At 39.9% G+C, this 26,317-nt stretch overlaps 1 protein-coding gene across 3 annotated transcripts in view; it reads right to left on the bottom strand.

Annotated features, from left to right (window-relative positions):
- Window positions 1–26,317, bottom strand: part of TMEM131 (transmembrane protein 131) — a 227,954-nt gene that overhangs the window by 110,030 nt on the left and 91,607 nt on the right. For all 3 annotated transcript variants that reach the window (XM_040336325.1, XM_040336324.1, XM_040336323.1), the window contains exons 5-6: window positions 3,163–3,286; window positions 902–1,018 (exon numbers count right to left, since the gene is read on the bottom strand). In XM_040336325.1, the coding sequence (XP_040192259.1) occupies window positions 902–1,018; window positions 3,163–3,286 (241 nt within the window). The remainder of the gene's footprint in view (window positions 1–901; window positions 1,019–3,162; window positions 3,287–26,317) is intronic.

The raw sequence follows: 26,317 nt of genomic DNA on the forward strand, positions 1-26,317 counted from the left end.
AGGTGTGCTCGAGGGGGCACCAATCTAAGCCATGATAGCAGGAAGCAGTCAAATGTTGATAGAAGGGTCCATTCAAAGGAGGTAATAAATCTGGTGAAAAACAATAGTAAAACATTCTTCTCCAAGAGACACTAGCACGGAGTGGGTGGGTTCTAGATGGGGAGACTAGGGGCCAGACCTAGTCCAATCACCTGAAGGTAGCAGCATATAACCCATGGCCTCCTGTACTGGGCAATAGAGAATATTTAATAAACTAAGTGTACCTTTATTTCCCCTTTATACAACACTACAAACTTTGTTCTTGCTCTATCCTCACCACAATTGCTTGTCATCACTTTAGTGGAGGCACATGCTTGGCTAAATGAGAATAAAAACTCTACTCCACTTCTAAACTCCATTGTGAATGTCCCTTTAAAAGAATCCCCTCAAAGTGCATCACTTTTTTCTTGGACAGAGTAGGAAAGCATTATAACCTCTGTCAGTTTTTTTATTAGCAGTCTCTATTCCAAAAACATAACATTTTTGGTTATCACTGGGAATAGATGGAAACGTTTTCACTGGGCACATTTTCCAGTGACAGCACTCTAAAGATATGACCTCTCTTTTTAAAAAGCCACCACTGTGTCTCACAATAGGAAGTTAAGGAACATCTCCCAAATGGGACACAGTGCCCCCCCCCCCCCCAAAAAAAAAATATTGGTTTTACTACAATCATTCACTAGAATGTAACTTTCCTCTAGATAAAATGTAAAAATAACTGCTAATGTGCAAAAACAGGGATCTGAAAAGGGCACTGGTAAAGACAACTCTTCCAGGTTTTTACCATTTACTAAACTGATCGACAAAGATAATCCTAGGCACACAACATAAATAAAAAAAAAAAAAAAAAAACACTTCTTACCTGATAGGTAAATACCCCATGATTTGAGGTGTTAATAAATAAAGTATTCTCTACGTTTCCCACTACTCTTGCGAGAAACACTACATCAAATGATGTGTTCCCACCGGGGAGAATTTTCTGTGAAACAAAGACAGAGAAGGTCAATCCAATTAATATACGATAAATAGCCGACAGTACATGCTGGATAGCTAGGGATACTAACCATGTTTTTTTGCAGATTAATACTTACCTAGATGGATGCAGCATTGGTCCAATGCTGCATTTGTCCCCCGCCAGCTTTAACACTGAGAACCAAGCGATCAAATACCAAAGATCGCCCGGCACTCACAGGCTTTCTTATGGGCCTTTTGCTCTGGCACTATACATGCCCCCCCCACCACTTGGGATTACTGAAGTGCTGGGCTGTGGAGGGGGCGGGAGTGGCCACCCCAGGCTCTCAGTGAGAGTCCGAGCTGGTCCAGGCATGTGGGTGGATCTTGTCTTCATTGTTGCGATCTTGCCTGAGCCAGGAGTGGCTCTGTGCTGTCAGCTGAAAACGGGTCTCTACAGGAGAAGTCTGCTGAAAACGGGTCTCTACAGGAGAAGTCTGCTGAAAACGGGTCCCTACAGGAGAAGTCTGCTGAAAACGGGTCTCTACAGGAGAAGTCTGCTGAAAACGGGTCTCTACAGGAGAAGTCTGACTAAACAAGCTATGGCTTGCTTGGTGATGCTCTGTTATAACTATTATATGTGTATAAGTGATTTGACTAGCACTGGAAATTTATTTAAAAAAAAAAAAAAAAAAAAGCCTATTTTCTCCTAGAGGTGAAACAAATCAGAATATACAACTGACAGTAACCTTATGAGTGACCCTTTCCTGGTCACTGTAAATGCTCTTTATAACACTTGCCTGGCCTTCCTTCTGCTGATGGTTTCACGATCAGCTGAAATGTTACTACTGCTCCAAAAATAATAGAGCAGTAAAAAGACCAGCTGATCATCATACCTTACTGAACTTCACAAATGGTTTACAAAACACAGCTATTAATAGGAGGTCACAGCCCAACACGTACAACCTGTTTTCCTGGGCTACAAAACCAATGTACTTTTTTTCAATTACAGAAGATTTTATATTTCACTTAAAATCATCTTTATCAAGCCTCCGTCTCACCCTAAACCTGCCATTCAGTTAAAAAATAAAATAAATATATAGCCCAATTGCACTAAGTTTATATCATGCCAGGACCATATATAAAAAATAAATAAATAAAAAATAAAGTGTGCAAAAGGACTTAGTTAGTTTTCTTAAGAAATAAACCGCAGTCTAGATAGAACCCCCCCCCCCCCCCCCCAATGCTACAGAGAAAGACCCTTGTTCTTTGTACAGAAGCAGCAGTCTCTCTGCATAGGGACCCCTTTAAGTCACAGCTAAAGCTTCTCAATCAGCATGAATTTTGCAGATTGTAGATTGTGTTATAAATGCAGGAATGGTTCAGGGTATAACAAATTATTTTCTGGAGATGGGATGGCAAAAACAGCACAGGCAACTAGAAGAACCGGGCTTCACTGGCACCAAGATTTTGGTGTAAACTTTTTTTAGTTATTTTTTGGTTAGTTGCTATACAAAAAGGAAAACAAATTGCATGCTGTTCAGTAGAAATTCAGCTTTATTCTGCAGTGTATCACATTGCATCACCATTCTCAGGAAATTCATCTAACTGCTAGTCGGTGATTAAATTGCAATTGCCAGCTTGGTCATGTTGACTGTTGAAAAAGACCCAATTTTGACATATTTAGACTCCATTTGTGCTTTATTTTTCTGGGTAGCCTAATAACCAATGCATTGGGTTATTACATAAGGGGTTCAGACTGTGCTCCAGTGATTGAATAGTTAACTCTTTTTATACAAGAACATTTTTAATTGATATCGAAAAGGTCTGAAGAGTATCTAGCAAAAGTAAATAGTCTGTCCACTAGAAACTCATTCATTCACGTCAGGAGCTGTGAATCTTCACACATAAGTTGTGTGAAGATTCACTTAAACTATCCAAGCATCATTTTTTATTTCACCAACACATGGCTGAGTATATAAAGATTTTTTTTAAAGATTTTCAACTCCTTTAGTAAACCAGTATAAGTGCTTTAATTTTCCAAGCCAAATACATGGCATAGATGGATATAATCCCACCACAGGAATCATATTCTGAATATAAAGTTTCACAAAAAAATAAATAAAGTAGGGAACAAACCAAAATACATAAGTGGTAAAACAGACTTCTTACCCGGTTTTGAAAAAACGAAGCATGAAAATGCGATGTTGTTGCTGATATTGATACTAAAGTAATAGTTTCATCTGAACTAGGATTATGCAAGTATACTTTTTCCATTTTTGGCATTCCCACAGGCCTGCAAGAAAATGGGAAATTGCACGTTAAAAAACCTACAAACTCTTAAATTAAAAAGTTCCTGAAAACAGTGTCAAGAAGACTCCATATTGTTAAGTTTTATTATTGTCATGAATAACAAAAATTCCTTAAAAATATTCCACTTTTTGAAACCAATTCTACCCCACCAATAAATTCACAAAATCAAAATACAGCAGGAAATAGTCTGATATTTACTGATAGATCCCATGTCTAGGTTAACTCCTGTACTTCAATGGGCACTTGTGAACATCACAGTGCTTGTTATCACTTCGACATTTTTCATTTAGAAAAGGATTGGGATCAAGAACAGTTTCCTTAACTTTACAGAAAAGCTGTTCTTTCGACTCCAACTTCGTGCACCTAAATGTTATTTGAGTTGGTGGGAATACACACAGGAGTATTCTGTTGTACATGATCCAGATAAGCATCAGATCTCTCACCATTCACTGATGAAAAAGGAATATCTGCAGGTGTAAGCAACACATACAAATACTTCCTTCTATTTAGAATTATGTATATAGCTAGCCGATTTGCACACAGGATTTTAATGCACTTCCAAAATAAATACTAGTGCCTCGTCAAATATTTAAGGGTAAGATTTTCATGTATGCACTTTTATGAAGACCAATGATACTGTATTACAGGTATACACCTATTTTGAGATCCAAAATCACATAAGAAAAATATGTTCATGGGAAATCTATGGCAAAATATCGGTATTAGAATCTTGCGATTTCAAGCTTCTAATCTGGGCTGCAAACCAGCTTAGCAAATTTAATACACCATCAGCAATGTACACTTTGCAAAAAAAAAAAAAAAAACACCACCAACTAGTCAAAGCAAATATAAAAATATGTCTTTACCAATGAAGTAAGTACCACATTGATCTACAATATTCCATTCAAAGCAGCAAATAACTGAAATAATTAGGTATGCAAGTGTAGATAGCTTAGCAGAAGTGAAGCCACAAACTCGAAAATAAACTGATGCTCCAAAACCCCCATTAGCAGGTGTTGTGTGGTAGGTCTATCGCAAGGCAAAAACCACACTAAAAAAAGCTTATGCAAATAATGAAACATACATTTGCAGCTTATATATGCATCTGTATAACATATTTAAAGAGATTTTTCACATATACATTCAATTTAGAAAACCTTGGCCAGCTTGCTTACTTTAACCAAAGTATTTTTGCAAACACAGATTGGCACGCAATGGCTGAACTTATACTGGGGAATACAAAGAGCACTCACATCAAACAATGGTATTTTTTTCTATAGGGATAGCGTCAAAACATCGAAATGATTATATAAAAACTGAAAACTGGGTTGCTTTTTTTTTTTTTTTACATTTCAAGTTTATTGAAGCAAAAGTATATCATAACAATACAAGGCAAGTGCAGAGGCTTCTGCAAAACATGAGGCTAGAACAAATACCAATACGCAATACAGTGTCAAACCCAGTAAAAACAGGCAATTATAGAAAACTGAGTAAACCATCCTTTCTAAAATACCTGAACTAAATAACATCAGTAGCTAGGCCTAGAGTTTCAGTATCTCATCTGAGCTCTGACAGAGAAAAAAAAAAAACATTAGGCAGTTAGCTTCCAGCAACACCAAGCAAAATAATCCATCCGCAAAATGAACATGGTAAGCAACACAATGCCGACTGCACTATAGGAAAAAGAGCAAGGGAAGGAAAGAGAAGAGAGTAGAAACAGAAAGAAACGGTAGTAGCCAAAATACTGTAAATAAACCCAGATCCATCCAAATGAGAGGACCCGGGGCATCAGACGACCCAGATCCTCCCAAACACACAGAGATGAACCCAAAAAGACATTTAGGACACGTAGTCCGTGTATGTAGTAGAGTACCTAAAGAGCAGCCATGGCTGCCAGATCTCGTGGAATTTTTCGACATTGTCAGTAGCCCGAGCTAGAGTATCCTCCATGGTATAAGTATCAGAAACCTTCCTCAGCCATTCAGCAGTGGAAGGAACTCTTTGCGACTTCCAGTAAAGCGGAATCAGGGACTTCGCCGCGTTCAGGAGGTGTCTTGTCAAAGAGTTTTTGTATCTCTTCAATGAAACAGTAGCGATGTGTAGCAAGCATGCAGCTGTGTTTAGATCAATTTTGGTTTCCGTTATCTTGGCCGGAGTGTTGTACCAGTGAATCATGATTTTATAGGACGTTTCTTGCATCTCCATGCTTATGGAACATTTATGAGTCAAAATACAGGCATACCTCCATTGTTTGGATGTGATCTCCACGTGCAACTCCCCTGACCATCGCGCCCTGAGCTCATCGGTAGCCTCGTGTTTCAGGTCCTGTAGCCATGCATAGGTTAAGGAGGTGGTTTTTGTGCAGGGTGTACCTTTGTGACAAACCGACTCCAGTGCTGTAAGGGGCCTTTGAAATTTGCTTTCAACCCTTGGCCCTCCCAGGCAACTGCGCAATTGTAAGTACACCCAGAAAGGCAAGTGAGGGGTACTCGTCTCCCTCTTAAGAGTCACCCAATCCTTCAACCCTCCCTTACTAAAGCAGTCCCCTGCTAAGAAGGGCTTCGAGCTGTCTGAGACTCGGAAGAGAGGGTTACCCAGTCCCGGGACTGGGTAACAAGTCAGGGTTGTCTACTAAGGGCGTCAATGGGCTAGGATGAGAGGAAATGTCTAGGGTCTTAGTTAGCCTATGAAAGATTTCAAGCGTGCTTCCCGTAATGGGGTGATCTCTAAGACCACTCGGGCAGCTTCCCCAGGTGACCCAGGGGGAGTACCCAGGCGGTAGTGGGCTCAAATCCGCCTCCAGGGTCACCCAATCCTTCGCCGCACCATGGCAATGCCAATCGATCCTAGTCAGGTGTGAAGCCTGATAGTAGGAGACAAAATCTGGGATACCCATGCCCCCCTCTCTTTGGGTTTCATCAATAGGGAGAATCTAATCCTGGGCCTCAGGGAGTTCCAAAGAAACTTCAAGAGAAGGGTTTTCAGTGAGGCAAAAAAAGACATAGGGATTCTGAGGGGAAGGGCATGAAACAGGTACAGCACTCGAGGGAGAATTACCATCTTAATGATGGCGGCGCGTCCAAACCATGAGAACAATTCCGGCTGCCATCTCTCCAAGTCAGTCTTAACACTTTGTGGGTTGCTTTTTCTACATAGTATTCACGTTTACTTTCATCGTCCCATAACTCACAAATGTAACCATTGACAAAAACTGTAACTCAAACTATTTATAACCGATACAATTCACAAAACAATAAACATCAGCACTGGGCTGTTAGTTATTTATAATGTGATATAAATGGGGACAAATTTGTGGAGCAGAACACAGTATTGCTAAACAAAATGACTTTACATCTACAAAGTGATACTAAACTTGTTAGAAAAAAAAAAAAAAAACACACAAACACACCCCTATTGAAGAATTTTTTTTTTTTTTATAACAAAGTAACTTTTGCAGTCTCATTCTTTTTTGTTGTTGCTGTGATCAGACTAGGGCCGAAACAACTAATTGATTAATCGACAACGAATCTATTATGAAATTAATCGATTACAATTTTCATCATCGATCGGCCAGTAACATAATAGGGTTAAAAAAAAAAAAAAAATTAGCCCCTCATTAGTACAAAAAAGCACAATGCTACTGTAAATATCACTTTCACTGTCCCACAGTAAAAAAATAATGAACCCCTTACAGTAGCGATTATTTGCTCTTTTTGTACTTATTTTTGTTTTTTTAACCCCATTATGTTACTAAACATCTCAGGCCTGGGGTCACACCTCTGCTTTTTGGTGCTTTTTGCAGAAACACACTACAGTTTATTTACATGTTTTCCTATGGGACACGATCACATCCATGATTTTTTTTCAGCTGCTGCGTATTTGGAAAGGGCAAGGACTTTAACGCACAACGGTGCCATTTTGTTTTTTTTGGTTCAATATACTTCAATGGAGAAGCTGCAGAAAAGCATGTAATGCGTTTTTGCTCCAATTTGTGTTTTGTAATCTGCCCAACAACAAATTGGCCCCAATTTTTTTTTTAAATGCAATTTTTTTTTTTTTTTAAAGGCTATTATCCGATTAATCGAAACAATAATCGGCCAACTTATCGATTATGAAAATAATCGTTCGTTGCAGCCCTAGATCAGACTACATTTGGCTATGTTCATTCTCCATGGTCCCAGTGTATGCAAGAATGCAGCTGCCCTCTCTTCCTCACTCCTGAGATAGACTAAGGACTATAGATTTGTAATGTGCATAGAGCATTGCACATGACCACAACTAAAGTAAAACTGCTCATGCCAAACAGAAGTGTGGCTGAAAAAGAACAGGTGCAGGACCTCACGAAGGATGTTACAAAGATCATTTTCTTTTTATCTGTAATGAATTTGTTAAGCCAATAACCGAAGAAAAAGAAAATGTATGTATAAAATTAAGAAAGGGTAATCTGGAACCAACATGAAAAATGGGTTCAGTTCAAACTTGCCATTTGATGGGAGCGAAAATGTACAGCATGAGGTTGTCCGCTGCAAAATACTTTAATCTTCTGTGTGTCACTACTTCTGCTCATCCATGCAACATTGGCAAGGCCTTAGGATTTACGAACTTTGTCCCCAAGTATAAGAAGTAATTTTCACTTTACATAAAACTGAAAGCAGTAGAGACCCTTTAAAAATAGGTCCAAGTGTTAGTGGGGTTGGGGCAGAGCTTGACCACCTCCACCCCTGACTGGCCCAGATTAGACTGCAGCTTAGGAAATTATTTACCTATGAAGAATCAACTAAGGTGCGGGTTCTTAAACTTTCTAATCATCAGCGCCAAATATGAAAATCATTACCTAGCTGGGATCCAAGAGGAGAATTATTACCAAAACATTAGCAAAGAAAAATAAATGTCAACACACTGCGAGCACTCCAACATTTCTGTAAGCTTCAGTAAAGTGTGGAGAAAAGCTGAATTTTGACTTGCCTGCAAATCCCACATTTTACAGTACAGGACAAATACAAGTATTCATAGATCCTTGGACATCCCCAAGCAGTGAATAAGAAGTGTGGGCAGCAGTCAGGCAAACAGAATTGTTACAACAGACCTAACAAGTATCAAAAAGACCCAACTTCAGAGTGCTGTTGCCAAAAGCTGCATCCGCAGAAGAAATACGTGGCAAACTTTGAAAAAGTATTAACCAAGGAACAAGTGGTGGCCTTACACAGCTGAGCTGCAGAGACCTGGTACTGAAAAGCCCAAGAAAGACCCACTAATTTGGAAGGATGGGCATGTAAAAAAAATGCAGGAGGAGACTGGTCCTTCAAATGTAAGCTTGAGAGATTGATCTCTCGCACAATGGTGGACTTGAAAGCAGGGTGTCCCTTGCAAGGTACAGAGACCAGAAATAGGGACTCAGTCTGATGGAAGCTATAGCTTTGAGGTAGACCAATTGCTTCTGACTAGGTCTTTACAATGAACAGTTTCTTTGGAGCAGGGCAAGGTAGGTCAACATGCTTGTTGAGATGCAAAACTGATACCACCTTCGAAGAAATTATGGTCTTGGGTGTAGACAACCATGTCTTTGTAGGGGGTAAAAGCATAACTATTCCCTGGGACAAGAGATGCTGCAGCCCATCCTGCATATCTGACTGTCCTTGGGCAGTTTTTTGCCGATTTGAGAGAAGCAAAAAAAGGGGGGGGGGGGAGTGTTTTGAACCCTATTGTGTACCTCTTTGAAGCCACCAATTGAACCCACAGATCTGGGGCCTTTCTGACCCAGACTCCCCCCACACTCTTGGTAAAAAAGAGCTTTGTGCCAAAAGAAGGGCTGGCGTTACGTTTTAAAGTCGAAGCCTGGGTGGAGTGTTCGGGTGCTTGGCATTTTGGCGGAAGGAGTTCTTGAGAATGGGAGTATTTGGATCTTCTGCTGTGGGAGTAAAATATTGACATCTTGTGCCAACTTTCATGAATTGGTCAGGTGGCTCCGCAAACAGATGTCATCCGTGAAAAGAAAAATGTGTGATGCACTTTTTATAGCCAGCTTTAGCCGTTTAGGCTTTTAGCCACAGCATTCTGAAATGTGAATGGAGATATACACACAAATTACATCCTGAGGGCATCCACAAAAAAAGCGCACAGCAGAAGGTAATTGCAGTGTTAAGGCACGTTCTTGAAAAACAAGGTTATGTTGATTATAATTAGGAAAAAAAAATGAAAGAGTGCATTAAGTGAAGAGTAATTTCAACCTGAGGGAGAGTAGGTCCATTGCCTCAGGAGGCTAGCAAAAAAATTGAGGACTCACAGAGATGCTATTAGGGGAGATGCCCGGGGCAGGTCCTCAAAAGCTTTTCCAGGGTCCAATTACCTGAAGGTACGAACCTACAACCAGTGCCAATTACATTGCCTGTACTCTATGGATAAATAAACCCTTGGTTATATTTTCTTTAAACATTTTTAAATACTGTAGTGCCAGGGTATCCTTGCCTCACTACCTTTCCTGTGCAATTCCCTGACGGTGCTCTAGTCCCTCATATGAATACATGCTCGTAACCATATTATTTTAACAGATTTTGAAAAGAGAGATAATGTGTGCAGTGGGCAGAAATCATGTTTTCATCACATTGCTTATAGCATCAGATCTCAGCAGTATGCACTTAGATGCTACACAGTCATGTGGATGACATGTGGTGACCCATCATAAACCTGTCCATGACCAAATTTAGATCCTGACCAATAGTTTAGGTAACAGTACTCTAGGAAAAAGGCTGTAGCATTATGCTGTATAACAAACCAAATTAATTCTCCATGTGAAGTCAGTGACAACAGTGGTCTGCCTTAAAATCCAAACTCTGCCTTACACTAATTTGGGAGCTCCTAATAAAATGCAAGACACCCCAAAAAACCTGGTGGTGATGCAACTGTTCTTTTTTTTAATATATATATATATATATATATATATATATATATATATATATATATATATATATATATATATATATATATATATATATTTCTTAACCACTTGCCGTCGCCGCAGCGTCAAAATACGTCCACAAGGTGGCTCTCCTAGGCGAGAGCACGTAATATGACGTCCTGCCTAAAAGCCGCCACTAGGGGCGCGCGCCCCCCGCTCGCCCGCGACTCCCGTGCGTGTGCCCGGCGGGCGCGATCGCCGCCGGGCACACGCGATCGCTCGGTACAGAGCGGGGAACGGGAGCTGTGTGTGTAAACACAAAGCTCTCGTTCCTGTCAGCAGGGGAAATGCTGATTTTCTGTTCATACACTGTATGAACAGAAGATCAGTGTTTCCCCTAGTGAGGCCCCCCCCCCCCCCCGCCCCACAGTAAGAACACACCCAGGCATACTTAAACCCTTCCCCGCCCCCTAGTGTTAACCCCTTCACTGCCAGCGGCATTTTTATAGTAATCCAATGCATTTTTATAGCACTGATCGCTATAAAAATGCCAATGGTCCCAAAAATGTGTCAAAAATGTCCGAAGTGTCCGCCATAATGTCGCAATACCGAAAAAAAAATCGCTGATCGCCGCCATTACTAGTAAAAAAAAATATTAATAAAAATGCCATAAAAATACCCCCTATTTTGTAAACGCTATAACTTTTGCGCAAACCAATCAATAAACGCTTATTGCGATTTTTTTTTACGAAAAATATGTAGAAGAATACGTATCGGCCTAAACTGAGGAAAACATTTTTTTTTTATATATTTTTGGGGGATATTTATTACAGCAAAAAGTATTCATTTTTTTCAAAATTGTCGTTCTATTTTTGTTTATAGCGCAAAAAATAAAAAACGCAGAGGTGATCAAATACCACCAAAAGAAAGCTCTATTTGTGGGAAAAAAAGGACGCCAATTTTGTTTGGGAGCCACGTCGCACGACCGCGCAATTGTCTGTTAAAGCGACGCAGTCCCGAATCGCAAAAAGTACTCTGGTCTTTGGGCAGCAATATGGTCCGGGGGGTAAGTGGTTAAGTTAGCTGTACAAATAAACTCAACTTGTACTGAAAGCAGCAAGAATATATATATATATATACACACATACAAAAAAATTGTATAGGATGCTTACTGCAATTAACAGAATGTGGACAGATGAATTTAGGACTGTACTTCCTTGGTCTGCTCAACGTTACAACATAGATATGCCTTCGGCAACAGACCACTATATAGCTGATGGACACACGCCCAGTTCCTGGGCCTGGATTCACTAACCACTGACTTACCCTAGTCAAGACTAGGATGACAACCTGGAAGCTACACATACAAACGGGTCAACAATGGCAGTTCTAATATTTTGATACACATAGGTTCCCTTTGAAAGAAAACTATACTTCAAGAAATGTAACTTAGAACAAGCATGCAGTCTATGAAATAATTTAAGATGCAATTCTTGAACTACTTCCTTGTACGGTCTCAGCGACTCAACGTAATAAATCACTATGACAGCTGGGCAACCAGCATCTAGGGACTGAGAAGACAGCATTTCTATAGATTTTCTTTAAAAAACAAAGGTTGAAACCAAAACTTTTCTATAGAGACTCTAGTGGTGGAGTAAATTAGATTTGTATGAACAATGTTTTCTCAGTTTCTGAATCTGAGGAAGTCTAACTCTCTCTGCCTCACTACTGCATGATCATGGGTGATGATGCAAAGTACATGAAGCTCTTGTTTGTTTATAGTGGAAGGATCTTTTTCCTGTTTGGGATTTTCTCAGCTTTGACATGAAGATGAACCAGCCACATGTTCTGATTTTTTGGTCAGTTTAGCACCAAACAGTAGCATTTACATGCAGCCGACATGAATGTATGCACTTTTTAGAGCCTCCAGCTGACAGGGTTTGTAGACAGTTGTCGCTTGCCAATTTAGCACACATATGCCAAGCAGGAAGAAGGTAGGATCACATCATAACCACATCTTCAGTGGTGTAAAAATCTTACAGTATATCCATGTATGGACAAAGCCGTTAATGATTATCAAACCTGCACCTTGCCTGAAAAATAAACAAACAAAAAAAAATGATGAGTGGCCTAAGCTCACAAAGTGTGCCAATCTTTGCTAGTGGAATTCCAGAGGAAGAAAAAATTACACAAAATGTGTTACTGCGATGGGTAAACCAAGTAGGTTTCAAACAGAATAAATATAAACATTATGGACGCTGACCGAAGTAGACACTCGCACAAAAAGGATTTAATTTGCTTATGCAATAGCTACAGTGGTATTTACCTGCCAGAGTATCAAAATAAAATGCAAATGTAAGATCAAAATGTGCATTGCAAAATAGGTATAAAAATAGGCAAAAACAAAGGCTAAAAATGTACACTGCAAGCAAACCTTGCTTGTAATTATAAAGGGGAATCCGACACTATACCATATCTACACATAAACCTCCAGTGCAAGTAAATAGAACACTGCTTGTCTATGCAAATAACCTATAAAACACTTGTTAATGAGTACTAAGCTCCACTGCTGCTAAATAAAATTTTGGTGCTGACCTTCAAGAAAAAAATAAAATAAAAAACTTTATTCAGCAACAAGTTCTATTTTCTATTACAAAGATTCCATGCAGCATTGGAAAGTTAAGTGTTTCGGGGCATGTCATTGACAGAATGAATCGATTAGCGGCTTAGTGAAGTTTGCACGCAAAAGTATTTTAGACCCGAAAATTAGAGGAGCACTTGCCAAGCGTTCCAGCTGCACTGCTTTGCACATGCGTGTTTTTAGATTTAGATGCAGAGCTATATCAATGACTATGACCCACAAACAATTGTAACGCCTAAAATGGACACTTTTTAGGCAAACTCAGCTTAAGACGGAACAAAGTACAATTGGGCTTATGAAGACATTCTAATATTCCCTGCCTAACCTTACCCGATTGGGTTTATTTACCAAAGAAGCTGCACATTCACTTTGCAAAGTAAATTTATACCTAGTTTACAAAATGAGATGAATCCAAGTAAAAAAATTTTGCAATGATTACCCAATCATGCACAGAAAAAAAAAAGTTTTTTTTTTTTACCCCAACACATGACTGGATAATAAAAGCCCAACTCCAGGAATAAAAAATAAAATCTATCCATGCAGTGGGGTCAAACTCAAGCATGTGATCATTGTGATATATGTAGACAGCAGAAAGTCGGCACCATAGTCTTGTCTTCAAAAGTTAAACCATTATTTATTACAAAGTTGAAATCTGGTACAGGAAGATACTTATGCGTCAGCCTAGTTACAAACAGGGGTAACTTGTTAAATATGGAGACCAAAGTCTTGTGCTAATGGAAATGCCTAACTTAGGTTTTGAAATTGAAGCCCGTGTAGAAGATTGGGGTGCTCTGCATTTTGAGTAGGCAGAGGCTCCTGAGGAAGAGGATTTCTTGACCATTTGTTGTGGAAGCAGCGATAGCTTAATGGACTGGTCAAGTACATCATCAAAAACACGTCCTCCATCAAAACGGCATACAACAGAGGTTTTTTACAGGCAGCTTCATCTGGTCAAGCTTTGAGCCACAAGATTCTGCTCATCTGAATGGAAAAAGCCATTCTGAATATTTGTATCGCTACTTGTTCCTAAACATCAACACACAGCGCAGCGCAGAAGGTAATTCCTCAGTTAAAGTACGGTCTTGGACTAAAGGATCATTCTGCTTGTTCATTACCCTTGTTCAGTTAGCTGTTGTAGAGCCGATTACAAAGCTGGGCATGCAAATGTAAGAAAGCCTTTAAGAGCATCTCAAACTTCCTCTGTTGAATCTTGGAATTAAGGAACATCTTCAATTGGTACAGAGAGATATTGAAGACTGAGACAGCAGGATCTACTACAGAACAGATTTTTTTGGGAACTCTTGCCACTTGACAGAGCTCAGCAACTTTCATCTAAAAAAAAAAAAAATCTATTCTGGATTGACTATATTGATGAACTGTTCTCATTCTACTTGTTCATGATCAGGAATAGTCTTAGATCTTTTAGGTCTTTTTCCACCCAAAAGAGCATGGCGAGATAGGGAGGAGAATCAAGTTGGACTATGCAGAGGCTTTTGCGCACAGCAGAAACAAGCCTATCCACATTGGCAAATATACATCTGATATTATGGCTTCATGCAATATAAAAGCCTTGGGGTAAGAAATTGTATGTGGCCTCCTTCAACACAGTGTTTTTGAGAGCTAGAACGAAATGGTATGCACAAACCCGGTGGTTAAAATCAGGTCCTGCTCTGAAGGGAGGGAAGCATTGTCACTGAGAGGTTAGGTGTTTAGGACTTTAGCAAAGCAAACATTTGCCTGAGCTTTCACTCTGGCTCCCTTTCACCTACAGGTGAGGGTATTTCCTTATGGTACATATTAATGGAGTAGAGTTTGGAATACAGGGTAAGCGCATCCAACCAAGAGTACAGAAAACCATGTGCAGACTGTCCTGTAGGGCAGTCCTTGTGGCAAAAAGCACCCAAGTACCTTTTAAAGGGCTCTAGAAGAAAGCGGCGGAAGACCGTTAAAAAAAAAAAAGTCAGGGGTCACAAGCATGCTACTGAAAAGCATAGAACATCATTTACTACTCCTCTCCAATACATGCACTTTTCCCCATTGACTCTTTAAAATGTTCTTTCAAATACAGAGAACTACCTCTTGATTCTGTAAAAAAAATAGTAGGCTCATAACTATGTGCACACAGTGTCTGCTATACTGAAATATCAAGCAGCATTATCGGCCCTGCTCAGTTCTTTGTGGACTACATTAGGAGCAAGCAGCATGGGCTGACAACGCTGATCCTTCATAGGACAGGAAGTGTTACTGGCAGGATCACTAATTAAAAACCTGTCTCTCAAGACCTGGTTTTCAACAGCCATGCAGTTAAAGCCCAAGAAATCCACATACAAAGTCTCCAACCTGTGAAACAGGTTCTGAACCACTTCTGGGTGAAAAGACAATTCTCCCAATTCCAAGCCCAATGGATGCCGGATCGATGGATGTCCTTTGTTGCCTGCACAGTACTGTCTCCATTGTGGAGCACTTCCGCCCGCCGTTGGCGTTTCCCCTAGCCGGCAGTGATGCGCCCTGACCACAGCTGTCATTTAGGCGTGCCGGCTTTGCCGTTCCGTCCATTGGTCCGGCATCCATTGGGCTCACAGCCTGTCCCCAGGAGCTCCAGGGTAAGAGGCAGCCATTCATTTCACCAGGCTCAGCCAACTACAGAACTCCACTGGCACACTACCACCATCTCCCTGCATGGGCGTGTGAGACATTTACCTAATGTCATCAGTCTGTTCAGTTTTCCAATAAATGATTGCTGCTTTGAACCTCTAATCAGTCTCTACCCACTAACTGGAACAGTGCTTCCTCTGCTGAATTTTGTGAGTTCCAAACTGCCCACTAGATGGTGCGTGTATATACACACAAACAACGAAAATTGCATGCGATTCTTTGTAGTGCGATTTGCACCAATTTTTTTGGGGTTGACGCAAATCGCATAGCAAAGTGTCGGTACTCAGTATTGGCAAGTACTTGACCGAAAGTATCGGTACTCGTAGATTAAAAAAAAAAAAAAAAAAAAAAAAAACCAAAAACGTTATTAGTGCAACCCTAGTATAAGTGTGGAGTGGATTAGAGTAAACGTAATTGCCTCAAAAGTAGACTACCATCAAGTCCTGAACTCTCATGCAGAATCACAGAGTTTAGTGGCTCCCACACCAGAACACAACAGAAACTGTGCCACAGCTCTCAAACTGGAAAGTGCTCTGAGGTAACAGTACACCTAAAAAGGTCAGCAAAGTGCTACAAGCCAAGCAGAGCCAAATGTCCAAAGGTCAAATTCCAGGAAGGCACTGCAACTATCAAGTCCAGCTGGGTCTGGGTGCAGCATCTTACAACATTGAAACTTGATTGAAGAAAAAGTATTCTTGTGAAAGAAAGAAAAAAAAAAAAGCTAGTAAAAAATAGTTCAAAATGTTTACTGCTCTCTATTGAGAAGAAAAAACATCCATCCTTCAAGAACACTGGCAAAAAAACATAGGCATACTGGGAGTCCAAGCGATTATTTCAGGCTGGTCACTTTGTTTTGCCAGTGTCCAAATCCTCCTGTAGATATCAGTTTAACCTATATGTCTGAATTCTGCATCCCTCTAACTAGAAAAAGACTTTTTTTGTTTGTTTATGTGGTCTGTGTATCTACCCTTCCACAGAGACAAGGCGGAAAAATTGCAATTAGAAGACAAAAGGTAGTTGCATTTGCCACTGCTTGTGTATGAGGTGTGCCCTCAGATCAATCAAATATTGGCTGGACCTAGATTTACGGAATTTACAGCCTCCTTAGTGAGTGAAATGCTTGTTCTGTGCCAAATCTGAGAAATCTTAGTTTAAAGGAAACTGAATTGTACATTTTTGCTATGGACATGTTTATTTGGCAATAAATTACGGTATGTCATTACTAAAAAAGTGTTAAGGGTTCACCTTTTTTAAACCACAAACAGGTCATACTTACAGTCCGGATCCTCTTTATCAGGTACACCACTGGTGATCCACAAGCTGCTTGCTCTGGGGGCACTAATGCAAACCCAATTCTTAGCCTCCTCTGTCTATGAGAGCGCATCTCTGCCCTGCCCTTGATCCCTCCTCACTGGCTGTGATTGACAATGGCTCCCACTGCTGTGTTTCAGCCAATAAGGAGGAGGAGACCAGGGAGAACATCTCTTGTGCACATTGTCGGCTTGGGAATCGGGCTCAGGTTAGTATAAGGATGGGCTGGGGGGGAAGCTGCACACTAAAGGTTTTTTACTTTCATGCAAACTTTCAGCCTTTAGAACCACTTTAACCACTTTGGCCTATTTTGGCACTTCTCTCCGTCATGTAAAAATCAAAATTTTTTTGATAGAAAATTAATCAGAACCCCCAAACATTATATATATTTTTTTAGCAGACACCCTAGGGAATAAAATGGCGGTCATTGCAACTTTTTTTCCCCTCGCACGGTATTTGCGCAATCATTTTTCTAACGCCTTAAAAATAACGGTTTCATGAATTAAAAAATAACTAAACAGTAAAGTTAGCTCAATTTTTTTGTATAACGTGAATAGATACCCAACATGTCACGCATTAAAATTGCCCACACTCATGGAATGGCGCCAAACTTAGGTACTTAAAAATCTCCATAGGCAACACTTTTATTTATTTATTATTTATTTTCGAGTTACAGAGGAGGTAAAGTGCTGGAATTGTTGCACACGCTCTATTGCACGCCATGATACCTCACATGTGGGATTTGAACGGCGTTTACATATGTGGGCGGGACTTGAACGCGTGTTCGCTTCTGTGCGCGAGCTACCGGGGACAGGGGAGTTTTAAAAATAAAAATTTTTATTTTTACACTTTTAATTTTTTTGATCACTTTTATTCCTATTACAAGGAATGTAAACATCCCTTGTAATAGGAAATAGTGTGACAGGTCCTCTTTATGGAGAGATGTCAATAAGACCCCACATCTCTCCACCAGGCTTACAAGCATGAGATCGTGAAAAAAATTCACCGACAGCCACGATTGCTTTGTTTACTTCCAGGGTACCGGGCATGACGTCATAAAGTCGCGCCCAGGGCCTCTTAAAAAACAAAATTTGGCCGAACCTCCGCTTTAACCACTTCAGCCCCGGAGGATTTGGCTGCACCACTTTAACCAACAATTCACATATCACCGTGCCGGCTGTGGAGTGGCTTGCACAGGAGTCTTGCGCGTCTTTGGCTGTGTTTCAGGGCCAAATTCGGGCAAAAATTTGGCCCCGACAGGGACATACCGGACCACTGCTCGAGCCTCATCCGGCTTAGATGTGAGCCCAGCCTAAAAGTAGATTTTTTTGCAATTAGGTTGTACACTACTGTTGTCCTAGAGAGAGTAGTAACAGCACTGTTTCTTCTCTAGGCAGTTTGTCCAACTGAAGATTGATAAACACCTTCAGCCATGCTTTAGTTTTAGATAGTCTAGGAAAAAATTGGAAACCTTAACAAGTCTTTGGGTAGATTCACCCTGTTTTGCTTGGTCAGCATTGTTCAAGAGACCGTAAGGAATTCAAGGAACATTTGGAAAATGTTACATTTTTTAACTCTCACCAGATCAAGACACCTTGGACACCTATTCTGTTGACAACTAAGAAAAATTCCTTAACTTTGTAGCGATCCATTTTTTATTGGCTATGTTTTCGAACATAAATTAAACATTTCTGTCTCTTCAGAATTGTTGGCTGTTTTGTTTACAGAGCAGTATCCAGTCACAGCCTCCTCCACACAGGTAAAATGCACTCCCCAGGAGCAGACTTAACCCTTTGATTGCCCCTGATGTTAACCCCTTCCCTGCCAGTGTCATTTACACAGCAACAGTGCTTTTTTTTGCATTGATCACTGTATTGGTGTCACTGGTCCCCAAAAAGTGTCACTATGGGGGTCATTTTTGAAAGGTAAATCCACTTTGCACTACAAGTGCAGTCGCTGTAGATCTGAAATTGTGGGAAGCTCTGCTGATTTTAACATCCAATCATGTGCAAGCTAAAATGCTGTTTTTTTTTTTTCCTTGCATGTCCCCCTCAGATCTACAGTGACTGCACTTCCACTTGGCACTGCAAGTGCACTTGGATTTGCCTTTCGTAAATAACCCCCTTTGTGTCAGATTAGTCTGCCCTAATGTCGCAGTCCAAAAAAAGTAAAAAATAAAAAAAATCACTGATCGCCGCCATTACTAGTAAAAAGAACAAATAAAAAAAGTCCATTAAATCTATCCCATAGCTTGTAAACGCTATACCTTGTGTAAACCAAATATACGCCCATTCGTTTATTTAATTTTTTACCCAAAACATGTAGCAAAATACATATTGACCGAAATTGATGAAGAAATTCTTTTTTTTTTATTTTAATGGATGCGTTTATGTGATCTTTTATGTTTATAGTGCAAAAAATCAAAACCGCAGAGGCGATCAAACACCACCAAAAGAAAGCTCTATTTTTGGGGGAGGACATACATTTTATCTGGGTAGAGCGTTGCACAATTGTCAGTTAAAATAAAGCAGCACTATATTTAAAAAAAATGACCAGGTCATGAGGTAAACCTTCCAGAGGTGAATTAAACGACCAATTATTCTGGTTCTGAGGATTAGGAATTTTACAGGTGTTCGTAGCAGTTCTCTTTATTATGGACTCACTGTTTTGACATTTTTTATTGCATTTACAAACAATGCACAAGAAAAGCACCCGGAAAGAGCTGGAGGGCTGGTGCAGACAGACAGGGAGATGTGACATGCTGTGTACCCAAAGGACATAATTAGAAACCCATATAGCCTATATTTTGTTTACCCAAAAACGGCAATATCAATTTAAAGCATATAATCCCTTAATAAGTATTTTCATTTCATTAGCATTGTCCTGTTGACAACAAGCTAGGAAGAGTAAACAAAAAAATGACATGGATATATACAAGGGTGTACATATGCAAGTCAGTCAAGATTTTAAACGAAAACAATCATAAGGAAGGAGGCAGACAAACAGCAGCCCGATAAAGATACGCTTGTGTGAACAGAACAAGTTATGTAAAACTACTAACGAAATTTGACCACATTTCCCTTAGGAGAATAATCATCTGTCTAGATTCAGAAAATACTGAACGTTGAGCTCTGCTATTTATGAGAACAAGTTTTACTCACCGAAACTAAACTGAAGTTGTTCTCTGCCACATGAATGGAAGTGGGATTAATTTTATACTTTCACTGCAGATGATATTTCCTTTTCACATATGTATCAACATGTGAAGCCCTCACACTTTACAGTTCTTAAATTAGAATGGATTTGCCAAGTAAAAAACACAGCAAATTCAATTCTCCCCAGTGGGACTTTTAAGACGGCAAGTCAGGTTAACCTTGCCAATTTCATCACTGAGAAATGAATGAACGAATCAACATTCCTGGTAACCAATGGATAGGGTCATGTTTTCAGCCAATTTGAACAGTCAACATCACTCTGCCATTTACCATTTTTCTAAAAGGTCCCTTTCACATTGCCGCGACTTAAAAGTTGCACCATTTCGCTGCAATTTAGACACAATTTCAGGGAGTGCCTGTGTAAACTTGGTCTATGGACCTCAACTCGCATGAAAGACAGTAGTGCAGGGACTACTTTGACGTCCGCACGACTTGATGCAGATATATGAATAGTTATCATTGGAAATCATGGAGTACGTGTCATGCGACTTTGCAGGACAAGTCGCACAAGTGTGAAAGAATATCCAAAACATAACATTATGCAGCATGGCAGTCTTTAACCACTTCAGCCCCGGAAGGATTTGCCCCTTTAACCACTTCCGGACCAGCCGCCGCAGTTATACCGCAGCAGGTTGGTTCCCCTGGACGAGCCATTGTAGCTGTACGCCGGCCCTTTAAGACGTTAGAGGCATGCCCACAGCATGTCCCCCGATCTGATGCGGGAGCCCAGCGGGCGCGATGACCGCCGGGCACCGGCAATCGCTTGTGACAGAGCAAGAACCGGGATCTTTGTGTGTAAAAACACAAATCCCGGTTCTCACAGGGGAGAGGAGACAGATTGTGTGTTAATACCAACTATGAACACCAATAGGTCTCCTCCCCTAACCAGTCCTATCCCCCACCCCAGTTAGAACACACACACACACACACACACACACACACACACACACACACACACTAGGCAACACACATAACACATTGATCGCCTCCTAGTGTTAACCCCTTCCCTGCCAGTGACATTTATAGCAGTGATCGCTGTATAAATGTCCATGGTCCCAAAAATGTGTCAAAAAGGTGTTCGATTTGTCTGCGGCAACATCACAGCCCAAAATACAAAAAAACAAAAAACATAAATATAGCCCCATCAATATATGTAGAATACATATCAACCTAAACTGAGGAAAACATTTTTTTGGGGGATATTTATTATAGCAGAAAGTAAAAGATGGTGTTTTTTTCAAAATTGTTGCTCTTTCGTTTATAGCGCAAAAAAAAAAAAAAAAAAACGCAGATGTGATCAAATACCACCAAAAGAAAGCTCTATTTGTGTGGGAAAAAAAGGATGCCAATGTTGTTTGGGTACAACGTCGAATGATCGTACAATTGTCATCTAAAGTGACACAGGAAGTGTGTACATTTTTCCGGGGCTGAAGAGGTTAATAACCAGGCCGTTTTTTGCGATACGGCACTGCTTAGCTTTACCTGACAATTGCGCAGTCGTGCGACGTTGTACTCAAACACAATTTATGTTATTTATCTCCCACATATAGGCTCATTTTGAAAGAGCTGTAAAATAATCAGGCAAGACTTGATGCTGAAAAGCCTTCGAATCACCATTCTTGTGGAGTGCCTGCACAGGAAAGATGAAAAACCTTACATTTGGGTTGTACACCCGAGTAGCGATTTGTCCAATCCACCTAGTAATTGTGGATAGAGCAAAAGCTTTCTGTGCACCATGATCAGAGCTTTAGATCGATGAATCAAGGTCTTGGCTACAAAACAGACTTGCACAGCCCTAACTACATCTAGGCAAATGCCAAGACCACCTTGGGCAAGAAGTTGTGTCCTTGTCAAGTACAAGAAAAGGTTCCTTCAAAAGACAAAGCTGCTTATACCTACACTGTCCTAATCAAAGTAATAGCCACAAGAAAACCCCAGAAAAAACAAATTCCAACTCCATTGCCGTTACCCCGCACTAGCCCATGGCGGTTCAAACCCATGGACCCTGGGTGATGTTTTCACTATTACAATTTTCCTTTGCACAAATATCTTGCACTTTATGGTGAGGAAAGGAGTTGTACTTTTTATGAACAATTTGTGGACCAATAAATCCAGACACTTTTATTGGCACTTTATAATTATTGAAGCTGAACGCCAGCTAACACTTTATAAAAAATGTTTTTGCCTTTTGGGATAAAGATTTTACATGCATGAATAAAAGTGGGCCATTGTAAGCGCTCCATCACTGTTTAATGGATTGTCCCAACTCTAACTGCTACTTTGTCTGGACAGCTTGTTCTGCTGAAGTTAAAAATAAACAGACTTGCTGGTCGGAAAACCAAGTAAAAATAAAGGAAATGCCTAAAAAAAAAAAAAAAAAAAAAAAGACCAATGCTGCCACCTCATCTTAGTACTGGTAAGCTGCAATAAAATAGTTTTGTTTTTAGGTTTACCTCTGCTTTAAGAGTCCTAGGTTATTTAGCCTCATGTTTTGCCCAAAGCAAAAAAGCCACAGATGCAAGGATAGCAAGTGCAGCCATGCAACCTAAAGAAAAGGATTCCTTAAACAAGGACTCAGGTTTGTCCGTGGGGTCATTAACACTAGTACATTGTCCACAGGCACTGTAAAGGTCGTATTTATGCAAGTCACCCACAAGGTCCACAGCTGGAACTGCCCAATTTTTGCAAAAGCGGTTCATGTACTGTTGTGCAAACTGCTTAGGGCCAAAAATACCTTGTCTGGATTGGCCTAGTCCTTGTACAAAGGACTTGGCTGGCTTAAATGCTTTCCAAGACTCCAGTCCCGGCACCCCAGGCCTCAGATAGTGACAGCTTCAGATTAAAACAAAAAAAACCTCAGAGGAAAAGTCAGAATGACCTCATCGAATTTATCCACCACAGAGGAATTGTCTTCCTCCAACTCATCCTCCTCTGTCCCTTCTTCTTCCAGCCGTAGAATAGGTGCCAGGGGAAACTCAAAAGGCAACTCCAGTGGTGATGGAGATTTAGGATTTTATAGTAGGACGACCATAAGAAGCCTGACAGTTAATCTAGTACAGTTGAGAATTCCTACTTCGACACAAAAATGTACCAGAGGAGAAAACCCCTGAATGAGTGAAAAACAGGATGCCGCTTCTTAGCCAGAACTGGTCTGTTTATATATTGTGGAAGGTAGACCCCCTCCAACTGTAATGTGACAGCCTAGTTCCCCCAATCCCTGACCCCAAGTATCAGAACGGCCATGCCTGCTGTGTCTGCTAAAAGTACGATTCTCATAGTATCAAAAGGGGAGGCGTGGCCTACTAGTGTCCCGCTTCCTGGACAACTGAGGTCTATGGTCACTCTGTGCTAAACAGTAGATCTTCAGCTAAACTGTAAATCGTGCTGAAGCACATCTAAAAGCCAGAGAAGTGCTTAAAAGCAACAGTCAACCTTTATGTATGCATTATATTACACCCATGTTTATGGTGAAACATAAGGCATTCCAAAATGTAACATACTGCATTATACTGGAAAAAAATAACGGTTGTTTTTGTTATGGCTGTCCTCACAGCCACATCATCTAATGTTTACTATACTGCAAGAGCCTATGCACTGCACCAGTGATGCAGGTTTCTATGCACGGATCGTATATATAAGAGCAACGTTTTTTATTTTAATACACACACTATATATCTATATACACTGTGATTGTTTACATGGGGTGTTCAATAAAAACATGGTAACAATTATTTGTGTGTTACTAGTTTAAGCAGACTGTGATTGTCTATTGTTGTGACTTAGATGAAGATCAGATCACATTTTATAACCAATTTGTGCAGAAATCCATATCATTCCAAGAGGGTTCACACACACATACATACATACACACATACACCCACATACTATTCTGCAAACGATTGACTGTGTATTTAAACAAGGACCTTCGCAGCAAAAAACACTTTTTAAATAGAAACTGCAGACGTCAAAATATTGAATATTTAAAAGAAATGTTAAAAATGAACATTGAAATTCTTTAGCATGTTAAAGCTTATATGGCATTGGAATGATTGGATATATAAATACTTTAGGTATGCTTAAGATAAATCGTTTTATAAAAGTATAGAGCAAGCACACTGCAATACATCAGCAGGGCAGCAATACCAACTAAAGTAGCTTAGCTTGTGCTTAATGTAGACAAAATGCAGCTTTGTTGATACCCGACCTTTGCTCATGAGATTTTAGGTATTGAAAATCATTATAGCCAGGATAACTGCTGGTGCAATGGATGGGGGGGGGGGGGGGGGGGGGGGGGGAATACAAAACACAGGTTTCTTGCTGTTGACTCAGACAGTCGCATTCACTTTAATGGGTGCCCGTTAACAGGCGCTGCCCTGATGGATCTGAAATGAAAGGTGTTCTTTCCGTGTAAGGAATTATTCTTGCCGTTAGAATCTTTAATATTTTCAAACAGAATGAAGGTTTCCCATTTAGAATAAGCCATCAGGTTAGTAATACAGCGATATCAGAACTGATTCAATAATACCGTTTGTAGTGTACATAGATTAGCAAACCAATTGGATAAAAGGATAATTTCTAAACTTTGTTTGATCTTGTGCTTACTGTGAAATTGTGTGAATGCATCAATGCAGTGGCATGTCATCTCAGCTTGCAGAGCTTGGATTCATTGAATGAGTTTACCAAAAATGTAAATATTGCAGAATATACAGCCTCATGGTACATAACTAAGCCCCATTTCATGCTGAATAAACAAAATTATTTTATCTTAAATAGGAATCTTGATACATTTTTACTCCAAAACAAACAAAAAAAATATTTTATTTGTATCTTTAATCATAGATTTATATCTACCCTGCTTGCGTGCAAAGTTTTTAAATCCCCATTTTTTTTCCTTCTAAAGTTTGTGTTATTGCAAACAAATTTTATCATATAGATTTCAAGTTTAAAGCAAAGTAATGTTCCTCCTAAAATGTGGGATTCCTAATAGCCACTTTAAAGGAGTTATAACATTAGCATAGTAATAGCAATACAAATAGTTATTTTTGGCAATAAAAGACTTGCTACCCGTCTGCTGGTCATCTTTCTACAACCTCCTGGATTCTCTGCATGCTTTGCAGCTTCTCCTCTGCTGTTTAATTTCAAAGGACTACATATCCTGTGGTATCTTGCTGCCTTTGATTTGTGCACTGGCTGTGACTCATGAAAACTCCTCCCCTTAGCACCTCATAGTAGTTCAGAAAGCAGGCGTTCCATCAGATTAGGCGACCCATTAAATCTTGTAATGGAAGTGAAGTTCCATCACGGTCATCTTGGTACACCCCCACACTCTGCTACCCCAAGCCTAAAGTCTGAACATGCCAAGTGGACATCTTTTTTCACCCACGAAGTCTTGCATTTCAAACTTATTTTTACCAGTAAACCAAGTTTATATGGTGAAACACAGTATTTAGAAGTCCATGACACGGTTTTGATGTTAATTTTGAAAAGCAGCAGCAAGCCTGCTGATCTCACATGTTTGCTAATCTGACAGAAGACCACTACTTTTAAAACTCAACATCAAAACAGTGTTACCAACTTCTAAATGCTGCATTTCATGATATAAGCTCAGTTTACTGGTAAAAATAAGTGTGAAATGCAAGACTTCAGTGGGTGTAAGAAGATGTCTGCTTGGCATGTTCAGACTGTAGGCTTAGGGTGACCGAGTGTGGGGTGTACCAAGATGGCCATGACGGAACATCACTTCAGTTATGAAATCTGACAGGTCACCTAATCTGACCGAACACAGGCTCTGTGAAGTGTGCGACACAGCAGTGCCCATTTACAGGACATAGTAAACGTGTTACAAAATCCAATGAAGTAAATGTGTGGGAATTTTCAAGTATGTGTACAAACTAAGATCATTTAGATTAAGGCCTTTTGCACAAAGCCATATTTGTGGTGTATATTTTTTTATTAACCCATCTGAACACAGGTGCATTATAAGGGCTATTGGATCTACTGTGCTGATAAATATTTACCAGTTTTGCAATATCCTATCCAGCCGGCACTAATGTGTGATTCACACACTACAAAGTAAAAAAAAAAAAAAAAAAATCCATTGGTACAGCGCATTTTTGAAAGTAAGGTTTTAGGTTTATATAAAATGTAAAACTAAAACATTAAATAAAATAAAACCACAAACTAAACCATATATAGCTATTAATAACTCAAGCCCATCAATAACTATATTACACTAACACATTTGCATTGTTGTCTATGGGACAATGCACACCGGTATGTAAAGATCTGTAATGCAGC

This window comes from Rana temporaria, chromosome 2 (genome assembly GCF_905171775.1).
Source record: "Rana temporaria chromosome 2, aRanTem1.1, whole genome shotgun sequence".
Classification (NCBI taxonomy): domain Eukaryota; kingdom Metazoa; phylum Chordata; class Amphibia; order Anura; family Ranidae; genus Rana; species Rana temporaria.